Here is a 22552-nt window from a genome sequence, read left to right as displayed (position 1 = left end):
TTGTTCAGATTATTACATTTGTTCCTCTTTTTTCCCCCCATAACTCCCCTCCTTCCAGCTCCCACCCCACCCTCCACCCTCACTCCCCACCCACTTTCCTCATCCATAGGTGCATGATTTTTGTCCAGTCACTTCCCGCATCTCCCACACCCCTTTTCCCCCCAAGAATAGTCAGTCTATTCCCTTTCTATGTCCCTGATTCTATTAAAATCACCAGTTCATTCTGTACATCAGGTTATTTATTCACTTGATTCTTAGATTCATTTGTTGATAGATGCATGTTTGTTGTTCATAATTTGTATCTTTACCTTTTTCTTCTTCTTCCTCTTCTTAAAGGATACCTTTCAGCATTTCATATAATACTGGTTTGGCGGTGATGAACTCCTTTAGCTTTTCCTTATCTGTGAAGCTCTTTATCTGACCTTCAATTCTGAATGATAGCTTTGCTGGATAAAGTAATCTTGGTTGTAGGTTCTTGGTATTCAGCACTTTGAATATTTCTTGCCATTCCCTTCTGGCCTGCAAAGTTTCTGTTGAGAAATCAGCTGACAGTCGTATGGGTATTCCCTTGTAGGTAATTGAGCCTCTTTCTCTTGCTGCTTTTAAGATTTTCTCTTTGTCTTTTGCTCTTGGCATTTTAATGATGATGTGTCTTGGTGTGGTCCTCTTTGGATTCCTTTTGTTTGGGGTTCTCTGCGCTTCTTGGACCTGTAAGTCCATTTCTTTCTCCAGATGGGGGAAGTTTTCTGCCATTATTTCTTGAAATAGGTTTTCAATATCTTGCTGTCTCTCATCTTCTGGCACTCCAATAATTCTGATATTAGACCGCTTAAAGCTGTCCCAGAGGCTCCTTACACTATCTTCACACTTTCGGATTCTTTTTTCATTTTGCTTTTCCAATTGGGTGTTTTTTGTCGAACCTTTTGTTTGATTCTTGTGCTCCTCTGGTCTGCTATTGGGTATAATATTCTTTATTTCAGTCCGTGTATGCTTACTTTCTAATTTCTTTATCGTAGCATTGAGGGTCTCATTAGTTTTCGTGAGGTTCTGCACAAATTTATGGCAAGCCCTCAAAATTGCGATTCTTAGCTCCATATCCTCCATTTCTGTCATGTTTTTTTGTCTCCGCATCTTTTATGCTTTCTTGGTGCACCCCCTTGTGGTCTCTGTGCGCAGTCTTGTTCTAGCCAAGCCTTAATTGTTGTAGTTAACACTAGAGGGGTTTGACCACCAGGCCGACTGGCTATAGGAATCAGCTGTATGGAAAACGTCTGCCTTCTGGGGAGGCGCTAATCCAGCCTTTGCCTGAGGCGATCGGCAAATGGCTGTGCGCAGGGTTTGGGCGGGGCGGGATCAACAGGGCGGGTGGAGGGAGCAGTTATGGCCACGCTCAGTCCCGTTCCCAGAGGCTCTGCTTCTCAGAACCCCGGCAGCCGCTGCAAACTTCGGAGAGAAAGCTGCCCTCAGGTTCCAACTGATGCCGGATAATCCCGCTTCTCCCGTTTGAGTCTGGGTCCCTAGAGACTCGCCCGGATCTGGAGCCCAGAGTCTGAGACTCACTCCCGACAGAAAACGACAACCGCGCCCTCAGCCACCAGCCCGCTTTGCGCGCGCACCTCGGTACCTTTGTATTTTCCACACTGCGCCGCCTCTGAGCCTCGATTTGCTGTTCTCTTTCCTTCTAGTTGTAGAGTCTCTCTTCAGCCAGCCTTCCTGTGGTTCTGGGTGATGTCCGTTCAGTCTTTTAGTTGTATTTTTGAAATGGTTGTTTGTGGCAGCGGTCTCCGGTGTTTACCTACGCCATCTTGGTCTCCTCTCTATTTATTTAAATATTTATTGATTTTTCAGAGAGAAAGAGAGAGACATATCAATCGGTTGCCTCCCTCACACAACTTGACTGACTGACCAAGATTGAACCCTCAACCTTGGTATGTGCCCTGGCCGGGAATTAAACCCACCACCTTTTGGTGTACAGGACAACACTCCAATCAACTGAGCCACACCGGCCAGTACTGGGAAGGAATATTTTAATAACTTTTTCAGATAATTGTGGATATTATTCTTCAATACTATGCTAAATCTAGACAAATTATAGTTTCTTAAAGGTTAGTTGCAATGTGGAATCTGAAATGTTATCAATGAACTTTTTGTACTCTGTTACATTAAAATCCATTGGTCTATCTTGAACTTTGAATGAATGTTTACCTATGCCTGATTCTCTAACATCCTGCGTTGGTCATTTGGAAAATATTGCTTCACTGATTTATGCAGATCTTCCAAATTTTAATACATTTCACTGTACAATTTCAAGCAATCACATTTGTTAATATCACCACCAATTTAAACAGAATTGTCTTTAAGTGTATTTGGAAGTTGTCAAGTCACAGTGGCAGATATGTTTTCTAACACTCTAATTTTCCGTTGAAAGTTTGAATTTTATCGTAGGCAACAAATTCTGCCAGTTGTTTTCTTTGAAGTGAAAGACTCATATATTCATTTAAAAAAAATTTTTTTTTTATTGATTTCAGAGAGGAAGGGTGAGGAAGAGAGAGATAGGGGTCAGTGAAGAGAGAGTCAATGATCAGCTGCCTCCTGCACGCTCCCTACTGGGGATTGAGCGCCCGGAATCGAACCCAGGACCCTTCAGTCCAAGGACTGACATTCTATCCACTCAGCCAAACCAATTAGGGCCATCATGTTTTTTTAAAAGTAAACTTTTAAAAAATAATTTTAGATTTACAGAAATGTTTCAGATATTCTTGTATACTCTTTACTTACTTCTACTGATTTCAACATCTTAAAAAACCATAATGCCATGTCAAAACTAAGAGGGTGTTTCATCTTGAAGGGTGTTTGCTGGTTTCTGGTCTGAAAGAGCTCCATTTAATGCCAGTCTTTACTGGTGACACTCATCATGATCTCTGCTACTCAAATTGATAATCACTGGGCCTAGTTACGAAGAACAATACAGAAAGGATATTCAAGTAGAATCTGCAGACATCTTGTGATTATTTCTGATATTACATTTCTCATCATTCATAACCTGATGAGCATTTATGACAGGTATTGGGAGTCACAAGAAATCGCTACAATTCAACTAGAATTATCGAGGTGTCTCATTAACACGGATCAAATTGATGCCTCACAAAAGGAGAAATGGATGGACAACAACTCAGGATGATCTTAAATTAAACCTGGACATCTTTGGGCTTTTGGGCCTTTGGACCTTTTTAAAGCATTTTTAAATAGAAATAAATTTGGGCTTCACAAAACAAATAAAACTAAGACATTAACATTGCTACAGTACTATTAACTAAATTACAGAACATATTCAGACTTTACTAGTATGTCCTTTCAGTTCTGGGGTCCAATTCAGGATACCACATTACATTTAGTATAGTGCTATTTTCCCCCTTAAAATGTATTTTGAGGGTTGTCTCATATTAGTTAATATGTAGTAGCCTCATCCTCTGGAAGGACTGTAGAATGACTACTTGGAAATGGGATTTTAGAGCCAATGATCATGGCTCTAAAAATTACCAAATCCCTTTCCATTAAAGAAATTACAATGCCCTTCTAACTAGTTCCCATGGGATTTGAGCATTGCACATTTTTTTTTGAAGTTCCAAGATTAAGATTAGGGACTGAATGAAGGTGATAAATGTAAAATAGTAAAAAAAATTTTTGCACACTTCAAAATAATTATTCTTATAGTATTGACACAAATACCCATAATATTGCATGATTTACATTATACGAATAATTCATTGTACCATGACCCACATATATAGTAGGTTCTTCTTAGGACCACTAGGGGGCTCTGCTGGAAGGGTTGTTTTTTTTTAATAATTTATTTTAGTCTATTTAGGGAAAAGTTTCCAGATGATGATTTCGAATTCTGAATTCTTAAAACTTGAAAAAGAGAATCAAATCCAGCTTTCTTACTTTTCAGATGAGGAAACCAAGATTAACCAAGAGAACTGGCATGGAGAGCTGGAATGAAACATCTCCTCTTGGTTCCTATGGCGGGGGCTTTTTGCCATCACTCAGTGCCACTACTGAATGATTGACTTCCTGTGGCTATCTCCTTTTTTGCTGCCACAATCTTAGTAATTTTTGCTAAGAGTGTATTTGTGATATTTTTCTAATAGGATACTACACTGATTGGTTAGGTGAAAAAAGTGCAATGACATATAGACTTCTAAGTAAACTTTACTATTTATTCCAAATATTCTATTCAAAGTAACTCTTAGCACCACTACTAGTTGCAAACCCTAGCAACCATTTTCACATTGCCTTTCATACTTGGAGTGCGGGTGAATTTCCCGCCAAAATATAAGATCCACCCCCAAAAGGGTGGATTACAAACAAATATTTGGTAATACGCAGTTACAATCGGCCCGAGTTTACACGTTTCCCGCACTCCACCGCAAATCTATATGAACCGAGTTAAAGACGGCTCCCGCGGAGTATGCGCAATTCACGCGAGCCGACTTAACTCGTTTCCCGCACTCCAAGTGTTAAAACACTTTACTCTTATCTTTTATTTTTAAAATATATTTTATTGATTTTTTTACAGAGAGGAAGGGAGAGGGACAGAAAATTAGAAACATCCATGAGAGAGAAACATTGATCAGTTGCCTCCTGCACACCCCCCACTGGGGATGTGCCGGCAACCAAGGTACATGCCCTTGACAGGAATCACAGGCCGACGCTCTATCCACTGAGCCAAACTGGTTAGGGCTTTACTCTTATCTTTACTCATTTATTCATTTAATAGTTATTGAGTGCCTACTAGAGTCAGATATTGTTGTAGGCCATAGGCTTACGGAAGTAAAACTGCCCTTCTCCCCCAAGAACCATCTATTTCTGCATTTTTCACTTCCATATGCCTTAGTTCAGTGGTCCTCACAGTGTGGTCCCTGAACCAGCAGCAGGAGCAGCGGCATCTGGGGACTTGTTACCAATGCAAATAATTAGGCCCATCCCTCACTCTAGGAATGGGGCCCAGCAATCTCTTTTAAACAGCAACAAAACACACACACACACACACACACACACACACACACACGGTTTGAATGGATTCTGATGTACACTGAAGTTTAAAAACTATAGTTTTACCCTGGCCGGGTGGCTCAATGGTTGGGCCTCAACTTATGACTCACTAGCGCACAGCTCCATTCCTGGTCAGGGCACATACCCCCCCATTGGGGCCGGTCCCTGGTGTGGGGCCGGCAGGACCCAGCCGATCAGTGATTCTCATCATTGATGTTTCTCCCTCTCTCTCCCTCCCCCTTCCTTTAGAAATCAATAAAAATATATTTTAAAAAACCAGAACACTGTGGTTTTTGTACCACAGCTCGGTATAATCTAAGTAGGTCAAAGGTCAACATCCTGCCTCAGATACACCTGATGGGACCCAGCATGGACCAGACCTAATGCCATGATTTCTAGTACCTGGCACGATGGGAGTGACAGCGGCACTGTAATGGCTTCAGAACGGAAACGGACCGCGGTGGGCTTTCTGGGCCTAGCCCAGCCAAAAACGGGCCCGACTGAGTTCTGGGACCGCGTTCTCCTGCGCTCGGCACAGCCAAGCGCAGGAAGCCGGCGGGTTCTGGGTCGGGGCAGCGCTCCAGGCCGCGCGAACCCGCCAGGTTGACTGCAGCCTTCCTCCAGAGGCGGGACGGAGGCGGGGAGCCCCGACCACCACGCAGGGGTCTGAAGCGGGGAGGAGGCGCCGACGGCGGCTCGGGAGTTCCGCGCAGGGCTCGCCGGCGCGGAAGCCGCACCCTCCGGGCCCCAGACGCCCGCAGGGCGGAGCCTCGCGGCCGCAGCTCTCTGAGACGCGCGGCGCGGCGCGGCGCGAGGCTCGCGGCGGAGCCGTATGGGGCGCTACGACGGGAGCGGCTGCGCCGCCCGGGCAGGTCAGCGTCGTGCGCATGCGCGGCCCCGGCGCCATTTTGGTGGCCCGGCGCGGAGGTGATTCCACACTGAAGAGAGCGCGGCGGCCGGGGTGGCAGTGGCAGTGTTCGTGCGCTCGGGTGTGAATCGCCGAGGGCGGAGGCGGTGGAGGAAGAGGTGGCGGCGGTGGCGGTGGTCGTAGCGGTGGCGGAGGAGGCGGGTACGAATCAGCTGCGGGCGGAGACATGGCCAACATCGCGGTGCAGCGAATCAAGCGGGAGTTCAAGGAGGTGCTGAAGAGCGAGGAGGTCAGAAATGAACTCCGGGACATCCCCCCCTCAGCCCGGGGCGGGAGGGCCCTGCTAGCGGCGCCTCCCCACATCCCCGGCTCACCCCGGGGGCCCCTTCTCGCGGGCCGCCCTTCTGCCTGTGGGGAACCAGCAGTCTCCTCCACCCCCTCTCATTCCGCCGCCTTCCCCTCCCCTCCCGTCCTCTCCCGGGCCCTGGGATGGACAGTCTCGCGGGTGGGCGGTGTGGAGAGGAGCACGGTTTGGGGGGGCCGACGCCGAAGGGGGTGCTGGTCGGCGGGGTGTGAGCTCTGAGGGAGCCCCCCGGCAGCGGCCGCCGCTAGAAGTGTGGCTGCCGGGTGGAGCGGGGGGAGCAGGCCGAGCCGGAGAAAACCCGGGAAGTGGGCGGGGGGAAGGGGGACGGTAACTGGATCCGGGGAGCCGCGGTGCTCCGGGGCCCGCACTTCGGAGGGTGTTCTGGGTGGTAGCCTGTGGCCTCCGCCGTCCTTTCCGGAGGGAAGGCGCCGTGAGAATGCCTAGGTATTGATGGGAGGAGGAGGACGTTCCGAGTTACCCTCTCAGTGGGGTGTTGGGAGAGGAGGAGGGACCTACTGCGATGCCATCGTATTTGAGTGGGGAGATGAGGGAATTTTCACCTCAGATAAGAGATTAATTCCCTGCCAGATCATTATCTCATGTTCATTTACCCCCCACTTCCTCGGCTCCTTTTCTACTGACACCTAAAGCTTTTAACTGGGCAAAGGCAAGTTGTTCGGTGTATTGAAGGCATTTAGATATTTTTAACGGGGGTGGGGGGGAATGAAGTGTATGATAAGCTGATTTCAAAACATTACAAGTTACAGAAGTAACAGATCAGAGAGCCTCTCCTCAGACAATGCCTCTGTGACTGTGTTGTGCCATGAAACTTCATTATGATGTGTCCCTCATTGTTGATTCTTGCTTTTGAAACAGCCCTGTTGAAAACATGAGGTTTCACCTGATTAACACATGGTTATATCTCCTTTTTAAGTGAGTAGGTGTATCATAACACACCTGAATTGACTAAAAATTTTTTTTTTTTTTTTTTTGTCTAAAGCTCCTCTTGAATCCTGCAGAATTTAGATACTCTAGTGTTGGCCACATTTATTTATATAAGATCCTCAAAATGTTCTAGTAACTTGACTCAAAACCATGCAAGTACCAGTACAGTTTTTCATACCCCATTCAAGAATGCCAGGTTGTTTTTCCTTCTTGGAATTAACAAAGAAAGATTAAAAAGCAATACTGAAATGGTTGTTATTTTCAAGTTGACAGATACCATTATTGAATGTATGATTGCTGTTTGTATTTTTCTCCTGGTATTTTTATAATCTCAATGATTTGTGAAATTCGGCATTCTAAGTACGTGATGAGTAATTGAAATACATACAGGGGTGGACAAAAGTAGGTTCACTGTGTCATTGTGACATTCTTTTGAGTTAATAAAGCTATTGTAATAATCATAACCTGCATGTCTTTTTCCATAGGAACAACCGTAAACTACTTTTGCCCACCCCTGTATATCTGATAGCACTTGAGTTTTATTTGTGCTATTGAGTCTATAGTGGGTGTTTACACATCTTTCCAATTAGACATGATGGAGAAAATAGTTTAAAATTATATAAAAATTACAAATACAAGCAGATTTATTGAATGTAGTAGTATATAGTATAATCAGTTTTACAGAGCATGTGTATGAACTCTAACCTCTCTGTTCAAGTGCCAAAATTCTGAATGGAAGGATGACTTTGTATTTTTGTGGTACAGTGCAGAAGTAGTCATCTGATATGCAGTGAAATAATGACTTTATTTTTTTGTTTAATAAGAACATATATTCTAGGATAGTTAACATATATATTTGTAATGAAACGTTGCAGCTAATATTTTACCAATAGCCCCAAACATTTCTTCTATAATAAGATTGTACAAACCTGAAACTTAATATTAAACTTGTAATGCTATATATTCTGTTTCTTAAAAGTGGTAAGGGCTCTCAACTTTTCACCATGATATTCTTAGAGTCAGATAACTTAATTTTGGAATATAACCAACAAATAGCTTTATTTACACCAATATTTTATTTCATCTGTATTTTAATAAGGCCAGTTCTATAAGTGAATTCTTTTCAACTCATTGAAGGACTTGTAGTACAGTCCATGTGTGTGTGTTTTTTGTTGTTCTTTGTTTGTTTTTAATATATTTTTATTGATTTTAAAGAAGGGAGAGGGAGAGAGATAGAAACATCAATGATGAGAGAGAATCATTGATCGGCTACCGCCTGCACACCCCCTACTGGGGTTCGAGCCTGCAACCCAGCATGTGCCCTTGACCAGAATGGAACCTGGGACCCTTCAGTCCACAGGCCAACGCTCTATCCACTGAGCAAAACCAGGCCATGTGTTGTTTTTTTTTAATGTAAAATGCAGTATCTTGAGTCACCTATGTAAATGTCCAGTTTACTAAAGTTTAGGTTTCATATGCTTGTTTTGCTAAGAATACTGGGTTTATTTAAGGATTTTGTTTTGTTTTGGCCTTTTGAGTGCTTTTATAAAGAATGATTAATGTTTGGTGAGTTCTGTCCATAAGCTATAAGTGGCCATACTTGGAGTGTGTTGTTAATTAAAAATATAAACATCAAGAAAAAAACAGACGTGAAAAGTGTGGTGCAGAATAGTGTGGAGGAGGACACCATTTGTATCAGAAGTGGGGAAAATGTGTATTTTTATAGGTGAAAGGATTAATGAGAAATTGGTAGGGTTGAGTACTTCTGTGTAAGGTAATTGGTGTCTGGGGCAACAGGCATCAAAAGATCCCTTTTGAATTGTGAGTCATATGAACATGTTATTTAGTCAAAATAAAATAATAAATAAAAACACCATCAAGGCCATTTTTCCTTGAAACTGTTTGGAAAGTCATCCTTGTCTGTCAGATACTAATTTTAAATCTGAGAATTGTAAGTAATGTTTCAAAGTTGCTAGGAGTGGAAAATTGCTTTAAAGTATATTCTGTAGTTATTCTGTGAGTCAAGTTACATAAGTGAATTTGTTGATTGTGAGGTCAACTATAATCTATTCATAAGTTAATATTTACTATGATTATTAACTACCATTTGTAGAGTGGTTCTCAGCACCATTTGTTTATACATTTTTGCTAATTTTCAACTGGTCTTTGAGTTAGATTTTTTATTTCTTAGTTGCAGAAATTGAGATTCAGAGAAGTTAAATTATTTGTCTATAAACATATAGCTTTGGGATTAGGATCTAGGTCTGCTTATGCTTATATTATACTAGAGGCCCAGTGCACGGATTGTGCATCAGTGGGGTCCCTTGGCCCGGCCTTCGGGGATTGGCTGAAACCGGCTCCCCGACAATCACCCGAGGGGATTGTGAGAGGGTGCAGGCCTGGCCGAGGGACCCCACCAGTGCATGAATACGTGCATTGGGCTTCTAGTATGCATATAAGATCTTTGGTTAATCTCTTCCCGCCCCCCGCCTCCCCTTTCCTCTGAGATTCATCAGTCTGTTCCATGTTTCCATGCCTGTGGTTTTCGCTCCTGCGCTGAGTGTCTGCCCCCTGATGGTCAGTGTGCATTATAGCTACCGGTCGGAGGTCAGCCCGTCATGTAAGCGCTTACATATATAGATTGTACCACGCTGTTATGACTTGTCAAAGACAAAGGCATGCTTTTATTTAATTATTTAAAAATAATTTATCCTGGATTGTACTACACAACCTATCAACCTTTTTATTTTTTGTTAATCCTCCCAAAAGGGTATTTTCCTGTTGTGTTTTTTTTTTTTTTTTTTTTTTTGAGAGAGAGAGAGAGAGAGTGGAAAGGGGAGAGAAAGAGAGAGACATAGGTTCGTTTGCCTTCCCGAACATGCCCTGACTGGGGCCTGGGATCAAACCTGCAATCCAGGTATGCGCCCTTGACCTGGAATGGAACCCTAGACCCTTCAGTGCACTAGTGATGCTCTTACCACACTGGCCAGGGCCCAACACAACCTAATTTAATTATTAGTTTAAACATTAAAATAAGTGTTACCTGTAATTAACTTGAAAGATTTACTTGCATTTCAGTATGCAATATATTTTAAAATTCAAAGCTCGGTGAAATAAAATGCCTTCAAATCAGTGTATTTGCTCTTTAAAATTTTTATTATTTATTTTTATGTTTTTTAAAAATTGATTTTAGAGAGAGGAAGGGAGAAGGATAGATAAAAACATTGATGAGAGAGAGAGAGAGAGAGAGAGAGAGACACATTGGTCTGCAACCCAGGCTTGTGCCGTGACCCGGGATCGAACCGGGGACCTCCTGGTTCACTGGCTGACACTCAATCACTGAGCCACATAGGCCAGCCAGAGTATATACTCTTATTCTTGTGCTTAATGGTATCTGTAGTTTTTTCATATTGTAGCTATACTTTACTAACATTTTCTGGGATATTCATAGGGAATATTTAAATCTATGGCATTAACAAATTGATTTCATGTATACTATTTATTATATAAGTTTTCCTTAAGCATGTAAGTGGATTTTTATATGTTATAACTTAATATATATTTAACATATTTGCTCTAGATTATTCTAGATAGTAGCACAGCCAGCTCTTCCCCCCCACCTCCCTATCTTCTTTTTTTGCCAGTTGTATCAATTAAAAATGTCCTTAGAGCCTTAGCCAGTTTGGCTAGGTGGATGGAGCGTCGGCCTTCGGACTGAAGGGTCCCAGGTTCGATTCCAGTCAAGGGCATGTACCTTGGTTGCGGGCACATCCTCAGTAGGAAATATGCAGGAGGCAGCTGATTGATGTTTCTCTCTCATCTATGTGTCTGCCTCTCTATCCCTCTCCCTTCCTCTCTGTAAAAAACCAATAAAATATATATATTTTTAAAAATGTCCTTGAGCCCTAACCGGTTTGGCTCAGTGGATAGAGCGTCGGCCTGTGGACTGAAAGGTCCCAGGTTCGATTCCAGTCAAGGGCATGTACCTTGGTTGCAGTCACATCCCCAGTAGGAGATGTGAAGGAGGCAGCTGATCTATGTTTCTCTCTCATTGATGTTTCTAACTCTCTATCCCTCTCCCTTCCTCTCTGTAAAAAATCAATAAAATATATATTTAAAAAAAAAAAATGTCCTTAGACATTACAAAATATTGAGAACCACTGCTTTAGACAGAACTCTTTAGGAGAACATTTAAGACTATTAACTGTATAAGATGTGTAGAATAATTTATCTAAAAAATGAATGAAGAATAAGGCAAAAAATTATATAGCATGGCTACTACTAGCTTTGAACTTTCAGAGTTTTTTTAAAAAAATTTATTTTAGAAGGAATCTCAATTTTTGTTGTTCCACTTATGTATGCATTCATTGGTGGTGGTTGTTTTTTTTAATCCTCACCCGAGGATATGTTTTTAAATTGATTTTAGAGAGAAAAAAGAGAGAGAAACCTCCATGTGAAAGGGAAACATCAGTTGGTTGCCTCCCGTACATGCCCCAGCCGGGGATCAAACCCATATTTTTGGTGTATGGGACAATGCTCCAAACAACTGAGCTACCTGGCCAGGACTAAACTTTCCTTTTAGATTTAAAGAAAATGGTGAAATTTCCTGGTAAAAATCAATGTAACCAGTATTTGTACAGATTTTTTAGTAGAAAAGGTTGGTGTTTTTTTTCTTCTAACTTTATTAGCCTATTTGAAACTATTTCCAGGCTTTTTCAGCTTAATTAGGTGAAAGAGTGGTTTGTGTATAAGCAAAAACTGAAGAGCTGCAGTGTCCATGGGGCTTGGGCTTAAAAAAAATTAGAGATCTAGATTTTATCAGATACATAAACAAAATTTGAAAAAGCAGTCATAATATAAAATAGTACCTCCCAGTAACTTCTTCAATTTTATCTTCAGAAATTGCCTCAATGCAGTTTGCTTCATTCTTGAAAGCCTCATCAAAATTCTCCATAAGCCCTGGCTGGTGGCTCAGTAGTTGGAGCATGTCCAGTACTCCAAAAGGTTGCAGGTTTTGATTCTGAGTCAGGGCACATGTTTAAGTTGTGGGTTCTACCCCCGGTTGGGATGTGTATGGGAGGCAACCAATTGATGTTTCTCTCACATTGATGTTTTTCTCTCTCTCCCTTCCCCTCTCTCTCTAAAAAAAAAAAAAAAAAATCAATAAAAAACATCTTTGGGCCCTGGCCAGTGTAGTCAATGGTTAGAGTGTTGCCCTGTGCATTGGAGAGTCACAGGTTTGGACTACCATCAAGGGCATGTACCTGGGTTACAGGTTCAATCTCTGCTCCCTATTGGGGTGTGTGTGGGAAGCAACCAATTGACATGTCTGTCACATTCATGCTTCTCTCCCTTCCACTCCCCTTCTTCCCCTCACTCCCTCCCCCCTCTCCTTCTGCCTTCCCTTCCACACTCTAAAAATATCAATGGCCCTGCCCTGACTGGTTTGGTTCAGTGGATGGGACGTCAGCCTGCGGACTGAAGGGTCCCAGGTTGGATTCCAGTCAGGGGCATGTACCTTGGTTGCGGGCACATGCCCAGTGGGGAGTGTGCAGGAGGCAGCTGGTCGATGTTTCTCTCTCGTCGATGTTTCTAACTCTCTGTCCCTCTCCCTTCCTCTCTGTAAAAAATCAATATATTTTTAAAAAAAATCAATGGCCCTAGCCGGTTTGGTTCTGTGAATAGAGCATCGGCCTGTGGACTGAAGGGTCCCGGGTTCAGTTCTAGTCAAGGGCACATGAGGGGCATGCAGGAGGCAGCTGATCAATGATTCTCATCATTGATGTTTCTTTGTCTCTCTTTCCCTCTCCCTTCCTCTCAAAGCAATAAAAAGATATTTTAAATGAATGAATGAATGAATTGAAAAATATCTTCACTCCTTGGGTGAGGATTTTAAAAATTCTGCACAAGATCTGGAACTTCATCATCATCCTCTCTTGTAGCAAGGATGCTTTTCCCTACACAGATTGTTTGGGCAGAGCTTCAGCCAGTCTCCTTAAACTAGTCAGATTGTCTGCACAAAGCTGGTTTAAGATGCTGGGTAGCACTTCTGTCAGCTGTTTTGTCTCAGCATGGCCTGTAATAGTGCAAGTGTTCACTGCTAGAGATCCCTGAACTTTAGGGTTGTTAAAGTGGTTCACTGTTCCTTGGTTTGTGAACATATTTACCAGAGTAAATTGTTTACCTTATCTTCTTTAATGAGAACTGAAGTTTTTTATCATCTGCTGTGGCTGTTCTGTGAACTACCTTCTTTCTACGACAAGTTCCTTTCTCACCAATGTGCACTTGTGCCTACAGTTTGGCCAGTTTCTCTTGGATCACGAGTTTCTTTCATCTTGTAGAGGAAGTGGGCTGCACAGGGGACTAGGGTTGGCACTAGGGGAGTCTTGGGCAGACCAGCTCAGAATAAGCATACACATGCGGGGACACAATATGGCAGCTTGGTATCTTTGTTCTTAATAACTTATCTAAATAGTGTGCCTTTTGGGGTTCTGGGTGTGGGTTGAACAAGGTAAGCTTATAGATTGGGTAAAAAAATGAAAAATTTAAAGCCTGTCCACGCAGTGTTGACTGGGGTGCATTTCTTGTTTTACTTTACTATTATAAAGACTTTCATCTCTATCCATGAGGCATAGATTTAGATGCATCTGGGGTCCCCTAGTATATCACCCCTCTGTGTAGACTATACTTATTTCTTCGTAAATGTTATCAGGAGTTATTGAGCATATTGACCACAGCCCCAGAAGACTTACCTGATTGGGAGATAGGGAGTTCTGAGGGTATGCATATGAAGAGAGGTTCTTGAGCTAGGTTTTAAAGGAAAGTTAAAACTGACTTCAAATTTCAGAAGGCAATCCCAAAGAAATTACAGGAATATGTAACTTATAAGTAAACTAGAGGCCTGATGCACGGATTCATGCATTGGTGGGGTCCCTCGGCCTGGCCTGTGGGGATTGGGCTGAAACCGGCTCTCCAACATCCCTAGGGGTCCCGGATTGTGAGACGGTGGTTCTCAGGTGATGAGCTCCGGAATAGGCTTCCCTCCTCTCTGGTTCCGGGTGCATCATCCGAAAACCACAGCTGCCAAGTCACTGTAGCTCGGCAGCTCCTGTGTTGAGCATCTGCCCCCCTGGTGGTCATTGCGCGTCATAGCTGCTGGTCAAATGTTCGGCCCGTCGCTTAGGCTTTTATATATGTACTAGGGGCCTAGTGCACAAATTTGTGCACCTGAAAGGAACTGTGGGCTGTGAGGCTGCTGTGGGCACAGGGGCGGGTTTTGGCCCATCCTTCATGCCCCCGCCTGGCCCCTCCCGCCTTGGTCCCCGGTCCCCAGTCTGCTGGCAGCCCCATCCTGCCTCTGCTGCTCCCACACACTGATGGCGCCAGCCCCGCTCGCACCTGCTGACAGTGCAGAGTGATTAGGGCCAGCGCTAGCAGTGGGTGCAAGTGGCAGCTGCTGCCCCAGTTACCCCTCAGGAGCAGGGGGAGGTGGAGAAGCCCTGAGGGGCGATCGGGGCTGGTTGCCGGGCGCCGGCAGTGGGTGCAAGCAGCGGCCCCGGCACCAGCAGTGGGTGCGAGTGGGGCCGGCGCTGGCAGCAGGTGTGAGCACCAGGTGGGACCCCGGTGCGCTGGAGCAGAGAATTTTTGGTAACCACCAGAGGCTCGCCTAGATGACAGTGACCGGCACCCCGCCTTGGTCTGGCAACCCCACTCACCTGCTCCACCATCCTACTGCGGCTGATGCCTGCCATGTTTCGTGCACGCCCCTGGTTGTCAGCACACATCATAGCGACTGGTTGTTCAGTTGTTCCGCTGTTCGTTCTGTTTGCATATTAGGGTTTTATATATATCGATACTGTAAAAACTGAATGCCAATAAAACTTTTAAGTACAACAAGTGACAGTTTAATATTGAATATTGTATTTAAGTGTATTTTGCTTTTCTCTCTTGGTGTGAGAATTTAAATTTGCCTAGAACTATTTACCTTCTTAACAATAATATGGTAAATATAGCTAAGGACACATATGTAATACCTTAATAAATAAAAAAGTAAAAATCTAATTTAACAAGTAGGTTGTATATGACATTTCAGTGTTTAAAAAAATGACTAAATAAAGCATTTTATGTTATTCATAAAAAAAAAAAGATTGTGAGTTTTGGAATTAGATTTGCTTTGAGTCCTGGCTTTTCTACTTAATATCTGCAGCACTGACTCTGTATCGCAGTTTTTTTTTTTTTATCTGTAAAAATAGGAAGGAATATTAAGAGAGTTGTTACAGCGCTTAGAGCAGGGGTGGGGAACCTTTTTTCTGTCAAGGGCCATTTGGATATTTATAACATTATTTGCAGGCAATACAAAATTATCAACTTAAAAATTAGCTTGCTATATTTGGTCAAACATTTATTAACTCACCCAGATATTCCCCACCCCTAGTTTAGAGCAATGCCTGGGACACATTAAAATTTCAGTAAATGGATAGCTGTTAAGATGTCAAAATTAACTACCCTTTCATATTCTGCTTATTGTTCTTCTTGTACCATAAAGGTTTCCTTCCATGTTTTAGTGATAGCTTAAAGATCCTTTCAATGTTTTAGTGCTAGTTCTATGTAAATTTGCCTCAAGGAAAGGCTTAAAATGTGGGTCTTTAGTGCTTCTTTGTCGTTGTGAGGCTAGTGTCTAAGGAAAGTACAAAGGAATTAATGTGGGACTTGTTCTCTAGGTGTTGGTTAATCTTTATTTTATGTTGTTACTATTTTTTAATCCTTACCCAAGAATATTTTTCCACTGATTTTTTTAATTTTTATTAATTTATTTTTTAAAATATATTTTTATTGATTTCAGAGAGGAGGGGAGAAGGAGAGAGAGTTAGAAACATCAGTGACGAGAGAGAATCATTGATTGGCTGCTTTCTGTACGCCCCTTCCTGGGGAATCGAGCCGCAACTCAGGCATGTGCCCTGGACCGGAATTGAACCTAGGACCCTTCAGTTCAAAGGCCAGCGCACTATCCACTGAGCCAAACCAGCTAGGGCTCCACTGATATTTTTAGAAAGAGTGGAAGAGAGAGGGGAAAGAGAGAAACACATCAATTGGTTGCCTCCTGCAGGCGCCCTGGCGGGGGAGGAGCCTGCCACCGAGGTAAGTGCCCTTGACGAAATTGGAGAAAATGTGTTAAAATGTGATCTAAATGACAAGTAAATAATTTGGAAGTCTTTTGAATAATATAGCGTTATGGGATTTTTTTTTAATTTCTTTTTTTAAATATATATTTTATTGATTTTTTTTTTTACAGAGAGGAAGGGAGAGGGATAGAGTGTTGGAATCATTGATGAGAGAGACACATCGATCAGTTGCCTCCTGCACACCCTCTACTGGGGTTGTGCCCGCAACTAAGGTACATGCCCTTGACCGGAATTGAACCTGGGACCCTTTAGTCTGTAGGCCGACGCTCTATCCACTGAGCCAAACCAGTTAGGGCTGTTTCTTTTATTTTATTTTATTATTTTTTCCATCACCATTTATCCCCACTATACCTTCTTCCACCTCCACCCACCCTTGGATTTCTTCGTGTGTGTGTGTGTGTGTGTGTGTGTGTGTGTGTTTTATTGATTTTTACAGAGAGGAAGGGAGAGGGATAAAGAATCAGAAACATCGATGAGAGAGAAACATCTATCAGCTGCCTCCAGCACACCCCCTACTGGGGATGTGCCCGCAACCAAGGTACATGCCCTTGACTGGAATTGAACCTGGAACCCCTCAGTCCGCAGGCCAAACTGGTCAGGGCCACCCTTGGATTTCTTGATGTGGCTCTGGTCAATGGGAACTGGGCCAAGGAATCAAGATTCTAATCCTATGCTGTGTAAAGTAAGTTTGAATCCCTTTGTAAAATTCCTATTTTAAAATTGGGTGTTGAAAATTAGAAAGTGGTGGTCACATCCATCTGACATTCATGGTGTTATATAATTCTGAAAATGTAAGAGAACTTCATTTAAAACCTATGTTCTAAAAAATAAAATAAAATCTGTGTGTGTGTTTGTGTGTGTGTGTGTATTATTGATTTTTACAGAGAGGAAGGGAGAGGGATAAAGAATCAGAAACATCGATGAGAGAGAAACATCTATCAGCTGCCTCCAGCACACCCCCTACTGGGGATGTGCCCGCAACCAAGGTACATAAAATCTGTCTACTTTTTCCTCCCTTTAATTCCTTGCTGTTACTGCAAATTTAAAATAACTACCTATAGTTGAATGCCTGTTATCTAACATTTTATATATATGGCAGCCTTATAAGATTGTTGTTGTTTTACAGATTAGAAAGTTGCAGTTCTGAAGAAATTAACTTTCTCAGATTTCAGTAACTTGGTGGTACAAGGTTTTTGAAATAAGTTCTTTGACTCCAAAACATTTACTGACTATGATGGAAACAATAGTGTACAGTCATATCTACTTACTTCCTGCCCATTATTTTTAAAGATGGTTTTTAGAAATGTGAAATATTTTACACTTAAGTTTTGAAAATAATATATGAACACCTTTTATAGCCATGGTCCAAATTTAACAAATTTAACCATCTCATTCAAACTGGCCTGAGCCCCCTCCCCCAATAAAACATACCATACAGATGAAGCTCATCTTGTAACCTTTTTCCTCTCCAGTATGATGGAGTAACCACTATGTGAAGTTGGTGTATATCCTTCCTATTTGTATTTTGTTTTTACTATTGGTAAACATAGTATTTTTTAGTGTAAAAACACTCCTTGGTGTTTTAAAACTTAAAAACCACTTAATGGATGATTATTATAATATTTTACATCCTGCAACATTGCTTCCTAGCATTGTATTTTTTGAGGGTTTTTTTCTGTGACAATACATATTGCTTCAGTTCTTCAATTTAAACTATATAGTATTTTATGTCACAGTTTTTTAATTCATTCTATAGATGGCTTGTAGTTCTAACTTTTAGCTATTTAAAAAAAGATGCCTTGCCCTGGACAGTGTTCTCAGTGGTTAGAGCCTGTCATTCTGTTAATTATTTTCAGCCTTTGTGTGTTTATGAATGTTCCTAGTAATTATAAATGCACGGCTAGTATATGTAGCCTTTTTTCTCAGGTGACTGTGGGTGCTTTGCTTTGAGGTTTCTTTGTTTTTTGTGACCCATCCTATTTGGAACTGGCACATCAAATTGTGGATTGTCTAATACTATTGGTTTTCGGTGATAAAAAATTTTGTGCTTCATTTTTCTTTTTCTTTTTTAAATATATTCTTATTGATCTCAGAGAAGAAGGGAGAGGGAGGATATAGAAACATCAATGATGAGAGAGAATCATTGATTGGCTGCCTTCTGCATGTCATACACTGGGGAACGAGCCAGTAACCTGGGCATGTGCCCTGACTGGAAATTGAACTGTGACCTCCTGGTTTATAGGTCAGCATTTAACCACTAAGCCACACAGGACCTGCTGTGCTTCATTTTTCTTATATATCATTCGGTAGTAGTTCCTTTATTTAAAAACTAGAGGCCCGGTGCACAAAAATTTATGCACTCGGGGGGTCCCTCAGCCCGGCCTGTGCCCTCTTGCAGTCTGGGACCCCTCGGGGGATGTCCACCTGCTGGCTTAGGCCCGCTCCCCAGGGGAACGGGCCTAAGCGGGCAGTCAGACATCCCTCTGGCAGCCCAGCAGCCCTCGGGGGATGTCCACTTGCCAGCGGGGAGCAGGCCTAAGCTGCAGTTGGACATCCTTAGCACTGCTGAGGAGGCTGGAGAGGCTCCTGCCACCACCACTGTGCTGGCAGCCATCAGCCTGGCTTGTGGCTGAGCAGAGGTCCCCCTGTGGGAGCGCACTGACCACCAGGGGGCAGCTCCTGCATTGAGTGTCTGCCCCTTGGTGGTCAGTGTGTGTCATAGTGGCCAGTCATTCCCAGTCATTCTGCTGTTAGGGTCAATTTCCATATTACCCTTTTATTATATAGGATACTGCAGTTTATGAATCTGTCTATTCAGTTATTTTCATTTTCTTGCTGGTGCACACATGCAAGATTTTGGGTGTATATTTGAGAGTGGTATTACTAGGCCATTGGGTGTTTGGATGAGATTTTTAGGTGGTTATATATGTCAGACAGTTTTTTTATATCTGTGGGCTTGGTCATACTTTAATTATATCCTTAGGTGTTTACTTAGATGCTTTATCTGCATCTGCCCATAGGAACTGTGAGTGTGAGTCATTGAGGGCAGAGACCTACTGATTTTTGATTCTTCATTGCTTAGCACATTGCTTGGCAAGTCAGAGGTACTTGTTTTCCTGAATGATTTTAAGGATTTTCTTAAGCTCTGGGTGGTCATCCCCAACCACTATGAAAGTAATGCCTTTTATCCTGCCTTTGGGACTAGGAAGGAGAGTTGACTATGTTGTTAAATGTGGCCTCTTGGTGAAGTTGGGTTTCTGTTCTAAATTTAAGTACTGATAATGTAGTCAGGTTCTGCATAGGGGTGATATAATGTCCAAGCCAAAAATTGGGAAATACCTACCCCCAACCCTTCCCTTTATTTTGTATTTTCCCTTTTGAAGACCTCAGGAGCATTTATTCAGTATTATACAGGTTGGGGCAAGAGTAGGTTTACAGTTGTTCACTCTGAAAATAGTACAAGAATAAACTGTTTTTTGTACTCACGAAAGTAAACCTACTTTTGCCCAACCTGTTTATGATGACATCTGTATTTCTGGGTTTAACTCTTTAATTTTACATTTTTCTTTATTCAACAAATATTTATTGAATGCTACCTGTGTTAATAAGGTAGACATGGTTCATGCTATTGTGGAGTAACTTATGGTTTGATAAGGCAGTGAGATACTAATCCTATATAATAAAGAGGGAATATGCTAATTGGTCCTAATGGTGTCTAAGTCATGACCAGTCAAAGGTGTGCGCGCACAGGAACTGGGAGGGTGGGGACTTGCACCACCAGGACGTGAGGCTGCCGCCAGGGGTGGCCCCCCAGCTGAAGCATGCGCAGTCCTGCGGCGCTGCCTGGCCCAGAGCGGGGCGTCAAGATGGGCCGCGGTGGCCCAGACCGGGGGGGGGGGTGGGGGGGGGGCCGGGGGCGGCGTCAGGATGGGGTGCCACCTGGCCTGGAGGAGGGGTGTCAGGACGAGGGCGGGACCTCGGCGGAGAGCTCTCAGCACTCTTGCACTGGGGTCTGAAGGCGCAGAGAGGAAGGGAGAGCACATAGGCAGGGGGTTTAGGCCAGGAGAGGAGTCTAGATAGCCAGTTAGGGGGATCAGGCCAGAAGGGAACAGTTAGGGGCATCAGGCAGGCAGACAAGTGAGCGCTTAGGAGCCATTGGTTCTGGATTGCAAGAGGGATCCCAGATTGGAGAGGGTGCAGGCCAGGCTGAGGAACCTCCTCCTCCCCCATGCACGAATTTGGTGGACCGGGCCACTAGTCTATAATAATAAAAGGCATATAATATGCAAATGGTTGTCACACCCTCATGCTGTAACGACTGATCAGCAGGAGGCTGCGTCCCCGCCTGGTGCTGGCCAGGGTCGTGATGTGTCGGCAGGGCTTGACGGGTGGGGCCGGCCGGGTCTGGGTCTCTTGTGATTTTGAGGCGCATGTGGGTGGATGGGGACTTGACTCTGCATCCCATGGTGCACCCCAGACTCTGACAGGAGGGAGGAGGACGCTAGATACCCACACCCAAGACCCATACAGCAGGGCGGTGGCTTTTAGGGGTGATCAGGCCAGCAGGGGAGGGCAGTTAGGAGCATCAGGCTGGCAGGCAGAGGTGGTTAGGGTCTATCAGGCAGGCAAACAGGCGAGCGGTTAGGAGCCAGCGGTCCTGGATTGGGACTAAATCGGCAGTCAGACATCCCCTGAGGGGTCTCAGATTGGAGAGGGTGCAGGCTGGGCTGAGGGACCAACCCCCGTCCCCCCCAATATGAATTCGTGCACGGGGCCTCTAGTTAATTATATGTGTGTTTGTTGAGTTTAAATAAGGGGAACTGTTGGGGTGGGGAAACCTAACCTTGGAAAAAGTTCCTTGGGAATGACCCTTAAACTAACACTTGGGAGGATAAATTGTGGAATTAACTTTGTCATATATTAGGATATCAACTCTAATATGCATATAGAAAGCTTATAACTATTATACAGTCAAGACTGAAGGGCCATCTAATTGCTTTTTCCTGATAAATAAATAGTAATTCTGTGAATATAAAAATAAGCATTTGCTCATTATTGAATTTTGGAAAGTATGGAACTATATTAAAGAAAAAAATTATCTGTAATTGCACCCTAGGGATGTATGGAGCTGTAGTGATGGATGGGGCAAGAGAAGACAGACAAGTATGTGATAAATACAACACTGAGAAATATAGTAATATTGTATAGATGAAATTAAAAGGCCTTTCCTGAGATTTCAGTCTTAGATTAAGATCTGAATTATAAAGCCATGCCTCTAGAGATCATCATTCCAGGTCAGAGGAAACAGTTAATGTACAGGTCCTAAAGTCAGAAAGAATTTGCTGTGTTTAATCAACAAAAGGAAGTTATTGTGGCTGGAGTAAGGGAGGAGAATGGTGCAAGATGATATAAGCGGGATTACATAAGATTTTCTAAGCCCAAAGGAAGAAATTTGGGTTTTAAATGACTATGGAAGCCATTTGAAGATTTAAAGCAAAGGACAAAAATTGTTTTTTAAAAGATCACTTTGGCTGCTTTGGGGACAATGAATAGAAACTGAAAATGTAAGGAAAAAGGACTTAAGAGTTAGGGGTTAAGTTTGGCTGGGTGTAAAAAAAAATAAGTGGTTTAAACAAAAGTCTGGAGGGAAGTATCTCTGAATTACTTGGTTAAGGGCTTTATAGTGTTAGTAGACTATTCTAACTTTCAATTTACCGTTCTTAGGAGTTTGACCCTTGTCCTTAAATTCTCAAAATGACTGTCAGCAGTCCAGACAACATGTCTGAATTTCAGAAAGGAAAGGCATAAGGTGCATGCCAGCTGAGTTTGCTCCCTTTAAAGAGCTTTCATAGAAACCCCATTTAGTGACCTGTTTTTGCTTTTATTTTTTATCCAGGTCTGTGTCATAACCTCTTCTTGGTTTAAGAGAGGCTAGGAAATGTTCTTTTAGCTGATTACATTGATCCCCAATTAAATCAGGGTTCCGTTAGTAAGAAAGAAGGAGAGAGGAAATTGGGTAGGCAACTTGCCATGTATAGTGGGAGAGTGGGAAGTAGGAATGAACTCAGAAAGATAATTTGGGGAGTCTTTCTTGGGAGGCCAGGCAAGAGATGATTGTAATCTTGGGTTTAGGGTTGA

General features: G+C 43.0%; 1 protein-coding gene across 1 annotated transcript in view; it reads left to right on the top strand.

Moving 5' to 3' along the window:
• The first annotated feature begins 5967 nt into the window (after positions 1–5967).
• Positions 5968–22552, top strand: part of UBE2K (ubiquitin conjugating enzyme E2 K) — a 54357-nt gene continuing 37772 nt past the window's right edge. Inside the window, exon 1 of the mRNA XM_070397733.1 lies at positions 5968–6212. Coding sequence (XP_070253834.1) covers positions 6150–6212 — 63 coding nt within the window. The 5' untranslated portion in view covers positions 5968–6149. The remainder of the gene's footprint in view (positions 6213–22552) is intronic.

This window comes from Myotis yumanensis, unplaced genomic scaffold (genome assembly GCF_028538775.1).
Source record: "Myotis yumanensis isolate MYYU_CA2020_CCGP unplaced genomic scaffold, mMyoYum1.0.hap1 SCAF_1, whole genome shotgun sequence".
NCBI classification, from domain to species: domain Eukaryota; kingdom Metazoa; phylum Chordata; class Mammalia; order Chiroptera; family Vespertilionidae; genus Myotis; species Myotis yumanensis.
Note: the sequence above shows the minus strand (reverse complement) of the source record. Positions and strands in the feature narration are given on the sequence as shown.